Source organism: Mobula birostris, chromosome 32 (assembly GCF_030028105.1).
Source record: "Mobula birostris isolate sMobBir1 chromosome 32, sMobBir1.hap1, whole genome shotgun sequence".
NCBI classification, from domain to species: domain Eukaryota; kingdom Metazoa; phylum Chordata; class Chondrichthyes; order Myliobatiformes; family Myliobatidae; genus Mobula; species Mobula birostris.
In genome coordinates this window covers 6,537,446-6,552,249 of record NC_092401.1, presented here as the reverse complement: position 1 = coordinate 6,552,249, position 14,804 = coordinate 6,537,446, and the positions used below count along the sequence as shown (strand labels likewise).

Here is a 14,804-nt window from a genome sequence, read left to right as displayed (position 1 = left end):
CTCATAGCCCTTCGAGACAAGAAATTCCTCTTCGTCTCAGTCTTAAATGAGTGAACTTTTATCTTGTGGCTAATCCCCGTGGTGTCAGAGACCTCTACCAGAGTGAACATCCTCACATCACCAATGGGCTGCAAATCTTACTGCATGAAGATCCCCTGTCGTTTTCATAAACGTCCAAAGAACAGGGGCACACTTTTACGGAAGACCTGCCAGGTACGCCATCAAGGCATCACACCCTGGCGGTGTACCTGGCAGGATACTGAAAACCTGTGCCAACCAACTGGTGAGAGTGTTCAAGGATATCTTCAACCACTCATTGCTGTAGTCAGAGGTTCACGCCTGCTTCAAAAGGGCATCAGTCGTATCAGGCCCCAAAAAGAGCTGGCTTAATGTCTTTCACCTGGCAGCTGTCACATCTGCTGTGATTAAATGCTTTGACTGGTGCTTACGTTACCTCCTGCTTGAGCTGTGGACGCACTGCAGTCTGCCAAGCACCACAACAGGTCTACAGCAGATGCAGTCTTGCTGGCTCTCCACCCAGCCTTGGACCAACTAGACACAGCAGTATCTGCATCAGGCTACCGTTTATCAATCACGGCTCAGCACTCAACACCATCATCTCCCCGGTGCTGATCAGCCAGCTTCAAAACCTGGGCCTCCGTATCTCCCTCTGCAACTGGACCTTTGCCTTCCTCACTGGCAGACGAGAGTCATTATGGATCGTTAATCTCACTTCCTCCTCACTGACGCTCAACACAGGAGCCGCTGAAGGATGCGTGGCCAGCCCACTGCGATACCCTCTCTGCACCCTTGACTGTATGTCCGGGCACAGCTCAGACGCCATCTACAAGTTCACAGCTAGCACCGAGTTGGTGGTAGGAACTCAGATGGTGAGGAGGGGGCTTCAGCCGCAAAATAGGCCAGCTGGTCGAGCGGCAACGCAACAACCTTGCCCCTAACATTAGCAAGACCAAGGACCGGATTGTGGACTTTTAGGAAGGGCGAGTAAAGGAACACACACCTGTCCTCAGCAGTGGAAAGGGGGAGCAGTTTCAAATTCCCGAGCATCAGCGTTTCAGAGGGTCAATCCTGGGCCCAACATACTGATTCAGTCATGGAGAAGGCACGACAGTGGCTATACTTCATTAGGAGTTTGAAGAGATTTACTGTGTAACCAAAGACGCTCGTAAATCTCTGCAGATGTTCTGTGGAGGATTCTGCACTGCTTGGTGTGGAGGCTCCGATGCCTGGGGTCGGAAGAGGCCGCAAAGGGTTGGGGACTCGGCTAGGTCCTTTCTGGCACCAGACCTCCCCACCACTGAGGATATCTTCAGGAGGCGATGCCTCAGGACAGTAAAACCCACCACGAAGGGCCTCTCACCGTCCAGGACATGCCCTCTTCTCATTACTACCATCTGGGAACAGGTACGGGAGCCTGAAGACCCACACTGAACAACTTAGGGACATCTTCTCCTCTTCCACCACCAGATTTCTGAATGATCCAGGACCACGACTTCTGCATCGTTTACTCTTGTATGGTAATTTATCATAATTTGTTATTCCTGCATTGCTGGCCAAAAATAACAAATTTCACTGTTAATTTCAGTGCCGGGAAGCCAAAAATAACAAATTTCACTGTTAATGTCAGTGCCAAAAACTCTGATTCTGATCTTTAACTCCTTTATCCCTGAATTCAACTTAGTGCACTCTCAGTTCACTGTCTCCATCCTTCCTTAACTAAGAAGATCAGACCTATATGTAGTGCCCCAAGTGTGACCTTGGCTAAACTTTGTGCAATTTTAGCAAGACCTCCCGACTTTTTGTATTTCAAAGCCTTTGCAAGAAAGCTCACGTCGTGCTTGCCTTTCTAGATACTTGCTATGTTCCAAGGTGTCAGCTGTGCTTGTCCTCCTGGGATCAGAGGAAACTTGTTTTTGCTCCATTTGAATGGTCTGGGCTGGGTGGCCTCACTGTATTTGTCCTGGCCTCCTACTATTCCTTCTTCAGCTTGAAAGGTGCTAGGATGGATGAAAGGGTTGAGGGCAAAGTCATTGCCAGGAAATACTCTGTGCCAACTGAAAGAGATTGGGGGGGAGAGGTGATAGATAAGATCGTGGTCTTGTAACCTATCGGCCAGAACTAATAATTCATGAGTTTACATCCTACCAAAGCACCTGGGGATTTTAAATGGCTCACGGCTCCATGAATTTGGATTTGAAATGGACCTGTCTGTGTGGCGTTTGCATCTTCTCTCTGAGACCACTGGGTCCCTCTGGGTGCTCTGGTTTAACTGGCTGCTGTGAATGGCCACCAAGGAGAGGTGGGGGGTTGAATCAGGTTGGTCAAGTGAGAGAGAACAGGTTGCAGCAAAATAACTGGGCGCCACAGTAGCGTAACAGTTAGCACCACATAATTACAGCTCAGGGAGTTGGAGTTCAGAGTTCAATTCCCACTGCTGTCTGTAAGGAGTTTGTACGTGCTCCCTGTGACTGCGTGGGTTTCCTCTGGGTGCTACAGTTTCCTCCCACAATCCAAAGAGGTACCGGTTGGTAGGTTAATTGGTCATGGTAAATTGTCTTGTGATTGGACTCGTGTGTGTTGCTGGGCGGTGCAAATCGCTGGCCGGAGTTTCTGTTTCGCACTGTATCTCTAAATCAGATAGAGAGATAAATAAGTTGGGGACTGTACCAGTTGAGGTTGCTCTGAGAGCCAGAATAGACTTGTTAGGCCAAATGGCCTCCTATATTGTAAGGAAGTATTAATATCCATTTGTAATGGTGACCATGAATTGTTGCAAGGACCCTCCGATTCACTGAGGAAAGGACTTGCTCTCCTTACCCAATCTGACTGATGGGTGGCAATGCAGTGACTGCTCTCTGTTTGGGATATTTAAAGAATATTGATACTGCCCTCACCCGCATCTCCTCCATTTCCCAAACATCCATCCTCACTCCATCTTCCCGCTGCCTTAGCAGTGATAGAGTTCCTCTTGTCCTCACCTACCACCCCGTCAGCCTCTGCGTCCAATGCATCACTCTCCGCAACTTCCGCCATCTCCTCAGGGATCCTAACACGAAACATACCTTTACCTTCCCCTCCCTCTGCTTTCCGCAGGGATTGCTCCCTCCGCAATTCCCTCGTCCATTCGTCCCTCCCGACTAAACTCCCTCCAAGCATTTATCCTGTCACACGGCCTAAGTACTGCACCTGCCCACTCGCCTCCTCCCTCACCTCCAGTCAGGGCCCCCAAGCAGCCGGTCCTGGTGAGGCAATGCCTCCCCTGTGAATCTGCCAGGACTGTCTATTGTATCTGCTGCTCCCGTACATTGGCGAGACCCGTCGTAAATTGGGAGACCGCATCGTCCAGCGCCTCTGCGCCATCCGCCACAAGCGGAACTCCCTGGTGGCCCGACATTCTAACGACGTTACCCATTCCCCATTCTGACGTGTTGGTCCATGGCCTCCTCTTGCGCCATGATGAGGCCACACTCAGGGTGGGGGGGCAACACCTCATATTTCATCTGCATAGCCTCCGAACTGATGGCATGAATATTGATTTCTCTTTCCGGTAAAGAAAATTTCCTCCCCGTTCCCTCTTCTCGACCCCACACTGGCCTCTTGCCTCTTCTCGCCCGCCTATCACTTCCCCGTTAGTGTCCCCCTCCTTCCCTTTTTCCCATGGTCCACTCTGCTCTCCCATCAGATCCCTTCCTCTGCAGCCCGCTACCTTTCCTACCCTCCCGGCTTCACCTACCACCTTCTAGCCAACCTCCTCCTCCCCTCACATTCTTATTTTGGCGTCTTCCCCCTTCCTTTTCATCTGTGAGAAGGATCTCAGCTGGAAACATAGACTGCTTATTCATTTCCATAGATCTGCCTGACCTGCTGAGATGCTTTAGTATTGTGAGTGTCTGTTGTTTTAAAGAAGGCATGTCTGGAATTAATTAAACTAAAATAACCAGAAATGCTTCCCATCTGGCCTGCTTCAGCCTGTCTTTTCTTTCGTGTTGTGGTGCCTTTGACCAGGTGAAATCGACGCCTATGAGATTCAGCAGGCGCTTTTGAACCAGGGCATCACGATCACTCGCCAGCAAGCCGAGAAGATCTTGCTGAGGTAAGACGCGGAGCGCGGTGAGCCAGGGATCTCACTTCATGACGGTCCTCTCCCCATTCCATCTCGGACAATGCGGCTGTAATTGGTGAGCAATTCCTCACCCCCCCTCCAGTCGTACACCCCTCTTTCCCACCCCTCACTTGGCCCAACTCAACAATATTCTCGTTCTCGGCACTTACCGTCCCCATTGAGAGAAAACAGGCAGAGATCGAGTGGGAAACGGAGACTTTATCCCAGGGTGGAAAGGGCATAATTTAAAGGTGTTGGGAGGGAAGTAGAGGGGAGATGTCAGAGGTGATTTTTACACATAGAATGGTGTGTGCGATGTAATTCTGTGTGGGGGTGGGCGGGTAAAGGCAGATACATTGCGGACATTTAAGAAACTCCTGGATAGGCACACGGGTGATGGAAAATTGAGCAGCAAAGGGTAAGGGTTAGGCTGAGCTTGGAGTACAAACCCTGCCTCCCTTCATCTGGTAGCTGTGGGAACATTTCTATCCAACCAAGAGAACTTTGTGTTCCATCTGAGAGAGAGCAACCCTCTGCACCGACCTGCTAGTCCCATTCGATAGAGCAGCTCTCTCTCTGACACTGAGACGCTCCCTCGGTACCGTCCCTCCAACAGCGAGACACTCCCTCGGTACCGTCCCTCCGACAGCGAGACACTCCCTCAGTACTGTCCCTTGGACAGTGTGCCTCTGCCATTCCTCATCAGTGTTTTGCTCCTTTGTTGATAATATGAAACTGTGTTTTTCTCTTCTCTCAGCACAATGACGTGATGAAATACAACGCAGTTACAATGGGGCGATACATTGGTGTAGCGGTTAGCACAACGCTTTACAGTCCTGGCAACCCAGGTGCAGTTCCCGCTGCAGCCTGTTCTCCGGGTGCTATAGTCTCCAAAGACCTAGTGGTTGGTCGGTTATTTGGTTGTTGTAAATTGCCCTGTGATTAGGCTCAGATTAAATTGGGGGATGCTGCTTGGCTCAGTTTGAGGGGCCGGAGGGGCCTATTCCTTGCTGTGTCTCAATCAATGAACACAGAAACTGCATCCTATCATTACGTCTCCATGTCTCGCCCATCCCCAAATCAGTCCCCGAAGACTGGATGGAGAGCTCAGTATGCTGTTGAAATGTGTCAAGAAATGACCCCTCAAGTCAAGAGGTTTCTTTCAGAAGACTGAATTGATTCACAAAATCTGTGAATAAAGTGGACGTGAAAGTCAATCTTTCTTCTCATATACGTACGTAGCGGAAAGCCATGTAACATATACACAAAAATGATTCCAGGATTGAATGGCTGGAACACTTGATGTCTCTGGGCTTATGTTCACTGGAATTCAGAAGAATGAAGGGTGTCCTAATTGAAACCTATCGAATATTGAAAGGCCTTGATAGAGTGGATGTGGTAAGGATGTGTTCTCTGGTGGGAGAGGACACAGTCTCACAATAGAAGGCATCCTTTTAGAATGGAGATGAGGAAGAATTTCTTTAGCCAGAGAGTGATGAATCTGTGGAATTCTTTGCCACAGGTGGCTGTGGAGGCCAAGTCTTTATGTACATTTAAGGCAGTGGCTTGTAGGTTCTTGATTGGTCAGGGCATGAAGTGACACGAGAAGGCAGGAGATTAGGGCTGAGAGGAAAATTGGATCAGCCGTGGTGAAATGTTGGAGCAGACTCAATGGGTCGAATGGCCTAATTCAGCTCCTATATCTTATGGTCTATATGTAAGTGATTGATAAGTTCATAGCCTAAGGTAGAAGGAGATGAGTTATACAGCTCTCGTTACATGCTCTTGCGGTTCAACTCTTTGAGTGATTATGTAGAAAGTTTGAAGTTAATAACTCATCTCCGTCTACCTTAGGCCACGAACTTATCGACCACCCCTGCTGTGGACCACTTTCTGGAGGTCCAAGACGCTGACTTCTACAAAGAAGGGATCCATATGCTCCACGACTGCTGGACTAAGTGTGTAAATGTAGGAGGGGACTATGTTGGGAAAAATAAAGGTGCTCGGTTTTCTAAAATTGACTCCTTCTACCTTAGGCCACGAACGTATCAATCACCCCTCGTATGATGTTAAAATATGTAACATGCATATATTAGTCATGCACATACAACAGTGTAGTTAGCTGAAGGAACCAGCTGCACAGATTGTAGTGATTCTGTGCCTCTTTGTATTTCCCTGTGTAGAGTGGACAAAGGTATCCACCCTCAAGGACATTACAGTGGGTTGGAAGGAGACATTGGCTGCAGAGGATGGAGCCATTGCACGATTGCTATCATTGACACTAAATTTTCTGAATGTTTCTCCAATTTCTCCCTCAGTATGGACAAGGATGGGACGATTACAGTGGACTGGACTGAATTTCGAGACCATTTCATCTTTAACCCGCTTTCTAAAATGGAGGAGATTGTGGAACACTGGAAACACTCGACAGTAAGTGCAATACCCAGTGTTAAAGATGCCCCCACATGTTGCTGGCCAAGTGGGCTTTCAACCTGAATTGCATTCCTGAGGATGTTACGAAGCATTCCACCCAGGCCCCCCCACCCCCAACACAGCTTCTGTCATTGGTCATCTGCCCATCCTCGTGATATCCTCTTCACTTCTTCATGCTATTGGTTGTCTAACTTGACTGGCCATCCCTGTGTACCCATTTCCGGTGGCCCCGTGGATTTGTTATGCTTGCATGACGTGCCTTCACTCCAATAATGATTGGTCCAAAAGTCGAGAATATGTATTTCGATCCTTTATTGCCAATTAGCAAACGTATAATCTTGAAGCGACGAAGCTTAAGCGACCCCAAATGTAAGCTAAGCGTAATTAATCGTCAGCAAAAGATACGACCTCCGCTGGTCCCCAGCGACTGCAAACTGCGATGAACAAAGCACACGAATTCGTGACTTATTCCCTTTGCACTTAGCACACCCCCACTCGTGTGACTGGTTACCATGATAAACGCACAACACATAATACAATACAGATAGAGAGCAGATACATGGCCCCTATACATCCATTGGTCAGCTGACACGTCCATCACAATGTTGTTCTATTTGCCTCATTCATTCAGAAAATGATTCTCCAAACATCACTCCCATTCCGGCAGCCCTAATTCTCAGTCATTTTCTAAGCCAGTTGATGAAGTTTTTATTTATCCAGCTGTCTCCCTTCTGGTACTTCAATGTCCTTGAAGATAATCTTTGATTCCTGAAGACTTCAGTCCTGGAGGTTTGGCCACCTTGCTGACCTCTGACCCAAAGAGGCCATAGGAAGTACCCAGTCACCACCTGTATGGGCATTGGTTCCACTTGCACTGAACTGACACTGAGAGCAGATTTGTTCACTGTCTCTCTCTTTAATAATCAATGTGTGACACCAACATTAGTTACTGTAACACAAGAGGAGGCTGCTCAGCCCATCAGGTCCATACTAACCCCCGACAGATTAATCCCATTATTCACCTCTTACTTTCCTGTGTTTCCCCACAATGTTACCTCTCTCTCGCATGCCCGTCAGCTCTCCTTTGGTTCTTTTTGCTATTACCCAATACCAAGGGGAAACTTGCACTGGCCAATTGATCTACCTTGGGATGTGTGCGGAAACTGAAGCAGTCGCGGAGGGAGCGTGCTTGCGCAGGTACAGAGAGTGCCTGAGGTCAGGATTGAATCGAGGATCTCGGAACTGCGAGGCAGCGACCCCCCTGTGCTGTCCTACTGAAGTGGGGCTTCAGGAGACCCGGAGTGAGCCACGGGCACACACTGAGCCAGCACGGACTAGCTCTGCCATTGTATGGAACCCCTTTTCTTGGTGAATCACAGATCTTGGCCTGTAGGTTGGAACCTGAGATTGAACTACTCTGTATTTTTAATAGGGTGTGAGTACGTAGAAGGATGCAGGAGGTGGGGATGGTGGGGGAGGTAAAACATGATATAAGATCAAACATCTTGAATGTCTTTGTGAACTAAAGGGGCCCATGAAAATAGTGGAAATCTGGAATATTAAAAATAACAGAAAATGCAGGTCAGGCAGCATCTGCGGAGAGAGAAAAACAGAGATAACATTTCGGGTTGATGTGTTGGTTGGTGATGAAGTACAGAAATGGGTCTCTGTGTCTCTCAGCTGGTCCAAATTTCTGGTAGGTGCTGTGTTGTATGACGTGGTCTTTGATCATGATTGTTCTTGGCAAGTTTTTCTACAGAAGTGGTTTGCCATTGTCTTCTTCTGGGCAGTGTCTTTACAAGACAGGTGACCCCAGCCATTATCAATACTCTCCAGGGATTGTCTGCTTGTTGTCAGTGGTCACGTAACCAGGACTTGTGATAAGCACCAGCTGCTCATAGGACCGTTTACTGTAGTTAAGCAGATGCTACAACTTGCCCAAGGGTGACCTGCAGGCTAGCGGAGGGAAGGAGCACCTTACACCTCCTGTAGTGGAGACCTGTCTCCACCCCACCACCCCGTAACCTTGTAATTGCCCCTAGGTGAGTGGAAGATTCTGGGGGGAGTTGAGGAAATGTGAGGAAAATAAATCAGAGTCGGTGTTATTGCAGAATGGGATCTCTCTGTGACCCAGAATAGACTTGATGACTGAAATGACCTCCTCCTGTTTTGAATGGAAATAGAACACAGAATGTAGAACAGTACAGCACAGGAACAAGCCATTCGGCCCACAATGTTGTGCTAAACCTGCTAAAAAGCAAATCAAAAACCCTCAAAAACTAATCCCTCCTACCTACACCATGTCCATGTCCCTCCATCTTCCTCACATCCATGTGCCTATCCAAACATCTCCCAAAAGCCTCTGATGTATTTGCCTCTACCACCATACCGGGCAGCACGTTCCAGGCATCCATGACTTTCTAAGTAAAAAACTTATGCCTCACGTCCCCTTTAAACCTACCCCCTCTCACCTACAATGGATGCCCTCTGGTATTAGATATTTATACCCTGGGATACAGACATGCCTTATCTACTCTATCTATGCCTCTCATAATCTTGGAAACCTCTATCAGATCTCCCCTCAGCTGCTGCCGCTCCAGAGAAAACAACCCAAGTTTCTCCAGCCTCTCGTGATAGCCCGTGCCCTCTAAACCAGGCAGCATCCTGCTAAACCTCTTCTGCACCCTCTCCAAAGCCTCAACACCCTTCCTATAGGGGGGTGACCAGAACTGTACGCAGTTCTCCAGATGTGGCCTAAACAGAGTTTTAAAAAGTTGCAACTTTCTAAATATGGAGATCAGTCTCGGTTATCTAAACACTGGTAGGAAGGGGTGACATGTAAATAAATTCCAGCCACAGTGTTGTATTGACCCTGATAATTGTGGCTAATCGTACTGCAATTCTATCCTCTTGCCTTTTGTCCAAATCCTTACAGTCTTTGCCTCAGGATGATCCCTCCGTCATGAGGCTAAAATCCACCTCTGTCTCTGGCAGCGGGAGGGGAGCTCCAGGTTTGGAACTGCTGGTGGTGTTAATTCCCTGCATGATAAAGATAAAGTGGACAGTTTCATTTCTATATCACCTTTTATATCCCTTTCAGGACTTCCAAAACCTTTCATTGCCATTGAAGTAGGCAGAACACACGCAGCAGAATCCTATAAACAGCAACGGGATCCACAGCAGATAATCCATTTTTATTGAGCTCAATGTAGGATAAATACTGGCCAAGACACAAAGGAAAGCTTGTCAAATCTTCCCCAGAATGGTGCATTGGGATCTTTTACACCCACCCAAGGGAGTAAGCGGGGCTTCTCTTTACCCTAAGGTGAGAAAGACCACAACTCTGTCCGTGTGGCTTTCCTTTGGTACGGATCTGGAGCGGTGGCCTGGACTTCTGCATTCAGGCCCCCAGCCTTGGAATTCAGCCACCAGTCTCCTGAGCTAGGCATGAGAGTCTGAAGCTGACAACTTCAGAGTTATGACTGCCTTATACCCCAACACTCAACCAGCTCAGGAGACACAAGAGATGCAGATGCAGGAGGAACTCAGCAGGTCATAGAAACATAGAAACATAGAAAATAGGTGCAGGAGTAGGCCATTCAGCCCTTTGAGCCTGCACCGCCATTTATTATGATCATGGCTGATCATCCAACTCAGAACCCCGCCCCAGCCTTCCCTCCATACCCCCTGACCCCCGTAGCCACAAGGGCCATATCTAACTCCCTCTTAAATATAGCCAATGAACTGGCCTCAACTGTTTCCTGTGGCAGAGAATTCCACAGATTCACCACTCTCTGTGTAAAGAAGTTTTTCCTAATCTCGGTCCTAAAAGGCTTCCCCTCTATCCTCAAACTGTGGCCCCTCGTTCTGGACTTCCCCAACATTGGGAACAATCTTCCTGCATCTAGCCTGTCCAATCCCTTTAGGATCTTATACGTTTCAATCAGATCCCCCCTCAATCTTCTAAATTCCAATGAGTACAAGCCCAGTTCATCCAGTCTTTCTCATGTAGCATCTGTGGGAGGAAAGAAATTGTCTTTGTTTCGGGTTGAAACCCTGCATCAGGGTTCCTTTCCCCCACCGGTGCTGCTACACTCACCAAATTCCTCCAGCAGATTGCTGTTCCAGATTACAGTCCTAATGCAGGGTTAGGACCCAAAATATCAACATTTCCTTTCCCCCCACAGATGTTGATGACCTACTGAATTGCTGCGGCAGATTGTTTGCTGTTGAACTAACTCAAGCCCCTTTAAATAGAAAGATGACTTACCTAAACTCTGCAAACTTGACTTACAGTTCTTGGACATCGGGGAGTCCTTGACCATTGTGGATGAATTCTCAGAGACGGAAAGAAAGACTGGGACCTGGTGGAGGCAGCTCTTGGCAGGAGCGATTGCCGGCGCTGTGTCCCGCACCTGCACGGCACCCCTGGACCGGATGAAGATCTACATGCAGGTGAAGTTGGGTTCGTGGCGAAAGGAACCAGAAGCAGGGTGGTCACAGTGGGCGGGCACAGTGACTAACACCGGGCACGGTGACCCCGAGGTGTGAAGCAGCTGTCCTGGATTCATTGATCTGAAACAAACGACCTAATGGAGCCACTGATCTGGAACTAGTGACCTAGAGCCAGCGATCTAGCACTGGTGATCTGGGGTCAACAATCTGGAATTGATATGGAACAAGTGATCTGTAATCAGTAATCTATAACTGGTGATCTGCAACCGCTAAATCTGGAGCTAGTAAACAGGAGTCAGTGTTGGTTTGTAAGTGACTGTATGAATCCAATGATCTGTGAATGCTCCAGTGGTGTTGATATGGATCTATGGATCTATCTATCCAATGCAATGAACGCGCACTACCCAATTATACCCATGTGACCTATTAAGCTGCTAACCCGTACGCAGTACCAGGAGGAAACCCACACAGTCATGGGGAGAACATCCAAGCTCCTAACGGACAGTGGCAGAATTGAACCAGGGTCGCTGGCACTGTTATCACGTTACGCTAACCTCTACACAACCATGCTGTCCCTAGAGGTCTGGGTATGGTGATCTAGACCGCACAATCCAGCCAGGGTCGGGTAGTCTTTTGGGGAATCAGGATCTGCTGGTCAATGTCCTATGATCTGATTCCAAGGATGTGGATTCTGTGAGCTGGGTCCGTTCGTCTGAATCTGCCAAGCTCGGTCCTGTGATCCGGCTCGACATCGCTGCCCCCTCCCTCTGCAGTAAGTCTTGGCACCAGGGTACGTGGGGTCGTCATCTCAGGCTAAGCCACTGCTCGTTCGATATGTTGACTGCACTCACTCCAGAGTACAGGAACGTTAACAGCCCTGGGTAAGGATCAGTCGCTCTCTTTTCTCCAGGTCTTTGCGGCTAAGCGGAAGTTGAACCTGGCTGGTGTTTGGAAGATGATGGTGGCAGAGGGAGGATACTTATCCCTGTGGCGAGGGAATGGGGTCAACGTGCTGAAAATCACCCCGGAGACTGGCATCAAATTCATGGCCTATGAACAGGTACTGCAAGGGGTTTGAGAGAGTGGAGACTTTGGAGATAGGAGAGGAAGGGAAAGGGTGATGCAATGGACTTGGAGAAGTAGGGAAGAGTATTTGGGTATTGTGAGCAGTTTTGGGCACCTTGGTTAAGAAAGGATGTGTTGGCATCGGAGAGGGTCCGGAGAAGGTTCACGAGAATGATCCTGGGAATGAAAGGGTTAATGTGTGAGGAGTCTTTGATGACTCTGGGCTTATACTCGCTGGCGTTTAGAAGAAGGCAGGGGTTGCCAGTGGGGGTGGGGGGAGGATCTCATTGAAACGTATGGAATATTGAAAGCCCAGATAAAGTGAGTGTGGAGAGGATATTTCCTGTAATGGGAGAGTGCAGGACCAGAGGGCACAGCCTCAGAAAACAAGGACGTCCCTTTACAGCAGAGATGAGGAGGAACTTCTTTAGCCAGGGGGTGGTGAATCTGTAGAGTTCCTTACCATAGACAGCTGTGGAGGCCAAGTCATTGGGTATTCTAAAGCAGATGTTGATAGGTTTTTGAATAATAGGGGTATAACATGTTGCGGTGGGGACGGGGACGGGGAGGCAGGAGAATGGGATTGAGAGGGATAGAGGGATAATAAATCACCCATGATGGAACAGCAGAACAGACTCGGGCCGAATGTACTAATTCTGCTCCTATGTCTTAAGCAGTAGGGGATGATAGACTGAGTGAGATGTGGTATAAGAAGGGTGTGTGAAGGGGGGAAGGAGGAGGAATAACAAGATTTGTAAGGTGCAGCTTAGAAGGGTGTGTGGGGACCCTTCCAGAGGGATAGGGGAAGGAAGGCAGCAGGAGTGAGGGAGGCAGAGGGATTGTGGGGAGAGGAACTCTCAAATAATTTCACCTTGAGATCTTTCCATCACATAAGATCTGTAAGCATTTTGTTTCCTGTTGCCCTTACAAAGCACAAAGTAAGTTTTATTATCAACATACGTATATGTCACCATATACAGCCCTGAGATTCATTTTCCTGCGGGCATACTCAGCAAATCTATAGAATAGTAACTCTAACAGGATCAATGAAAGATCAGCCAGAGTGCAGAAGACAACAAACTGTGCAAATATAAATAAATAGCAATAAATGAGAGCATGAGATAATGAGACAGAGTCCTTAAAGTGAGATCATAGGTTGTGGGAACATCTCAATGGATGGGCAAGTGAGTGTAGTTATTCGCTTTGTTCGAGAGCCTGATGGTTTAAGGGTAGTAACTGTTCTTGGTGGGTGCTGCAAGTCCTGAGGCTCTTGTATCTTCTACCTGATGCCAGCAGCCATCATGTAAAAGGTGCGGGAGTGCCAGCTAGTAATCCTGTAATCTCCTGTCAACACTGTCAGTGGGCAATGCTTCGTCTGGACCATAAGCACCCAGGCCAATGCCACGATACAACCGTGAGACCGCCAGTTAGGTCAGATGAGACGTGAATGGAAGACCTCATCTGCTCTCTTGGTGGGGTCGGGAGGTCGTGGCTGGGAAGAATAAGTGATCCCATAGTTCTGTTTAGAACAGGAGGTTTCCTGTGGGCCTCAGAGCCAGCACTTGTGGATTGACAAAGCTGATAATTGTATTGTTATCCGGTTACTTTTTTGTGGGCTCTTTCTGTGCACATTTAGGCCACTGTGTTTCCTGAGGTCACAGCAGGAACCACCCTCCAAATGTATTTATTGTCAATAAATCTGGGATACCCTGAGTTTTTCCAGAGACTTCAAGGCTGCAGGTCAATGTCTGATCGATGCACCCACCAGTTCTGTTAGTCAAGTCAAAACATTTCACAAATGCCCTTGAGAAGGACGCCTTTATCAGGGTGGTATAGGGGCTATTCAGCCCATCCTAGCTGTGCTGGCCCTCTGAAAGAATGCTCCACTCTCCCACTGTTCTTCTCTTCTATTCCCAATGAGTGAACTTCTGTCATGTGGCATCACGTAGGCAGTCTGCTGCTAAGGTTTTCTTCTTTATAACCTCAAAACAGTATAAGAAGATCTTCCTTGTCCAGAAGTCCACACTGGAGGTGCACGAGCGGTTCATTGCGGGATCCCTCGCTGGCGTCACCAGTCAGACACTCATCTTCCCGATGGAGGTAAGCAAGTTCAAGGGCCCCGGGAACTGAGTTCGGTAAAACTCCGAGAATCTGTCATCCAACCACGCAGGAATCCTGACAGTTCAGTGCCTGGCTCAGGAGGTAGTGTTTTCCATTGTGGTGAAGCTGCATTTGGAGAACTGTGGGCAGCTCTGGGCACGGCAGTACAGGAAGGACATGGAGGTTTTGGAAAAGGAGCAGGAGAGGTTGACTGGGATTGTGCTTGGATTAATCAGGTGCAGGGAGAAACAAGGCTGGACCAGCTTGGGACCAACTGGGATTCTGCTTGGATTAGAGATGCATTAGGAATAAGGAGAAACAAGGCTGGACCAACCTGTGTGGTTTCCTCCAAAGTGCCAGAGGTGGAGGGGCAACCGAACAGTGGTTTATAAATAAAAAGATGGAAGTCTCCTTCCCAGGGCAGAAATAGCAAATACTGGAACCCAGGGGTGAGTGGGGGAAAGTTTCAAGGAGATGTGCAGGGTAGTGTTTTTTTTACACAGGGAGTGATAGATGCCTGGAATACACCGCCGGGGCGGTGGAAGCATCACAGTCACATAGCAGTTAGCACAACGCTATCACGGTTTGGGACGCTTGGAGTTCGCAGTTCAGTTCTGCCGGTGTTTCT

The 14,804-nt window shown here is 48.4% G+C and overlaps 1 protein-coding gene across 1 annotated transcript in view; it reads left to right on the top strand.

Moving 5' to 3' along the window:
* LOC140191035 (mitochondrial adenyl nucleotide antiporter SLC25A24-like) overlaps positions 1-14,804 on the top strand; it is a 54,453-nt gene that overhangs the window by 19,432 nt on the left and 20,217 nt on the right. The window contains exons 3-7 of the mRNA XM_072248085.1: positions 4,027-4,114; positions 6,442-6,553; positions 10,853-11,011; positions 11,922-12,071; positions 14,069-14,176. Of these exons, the coding sequence (XP_072104186.1) occupies positions 4,027-4,114; positions 6,442-6,553; positions 10,853-11,011; positions 11,922-12,071; positions 14,069-14,176 (617 nt within the window). The remainder of the gene's footprint in view (positions 1-4,026; positions 4,115-6,441; positions 6,554-10,852; positions 11,012-11,921; positions 12,072-14,068; positions 14,177-14,804) is intronic.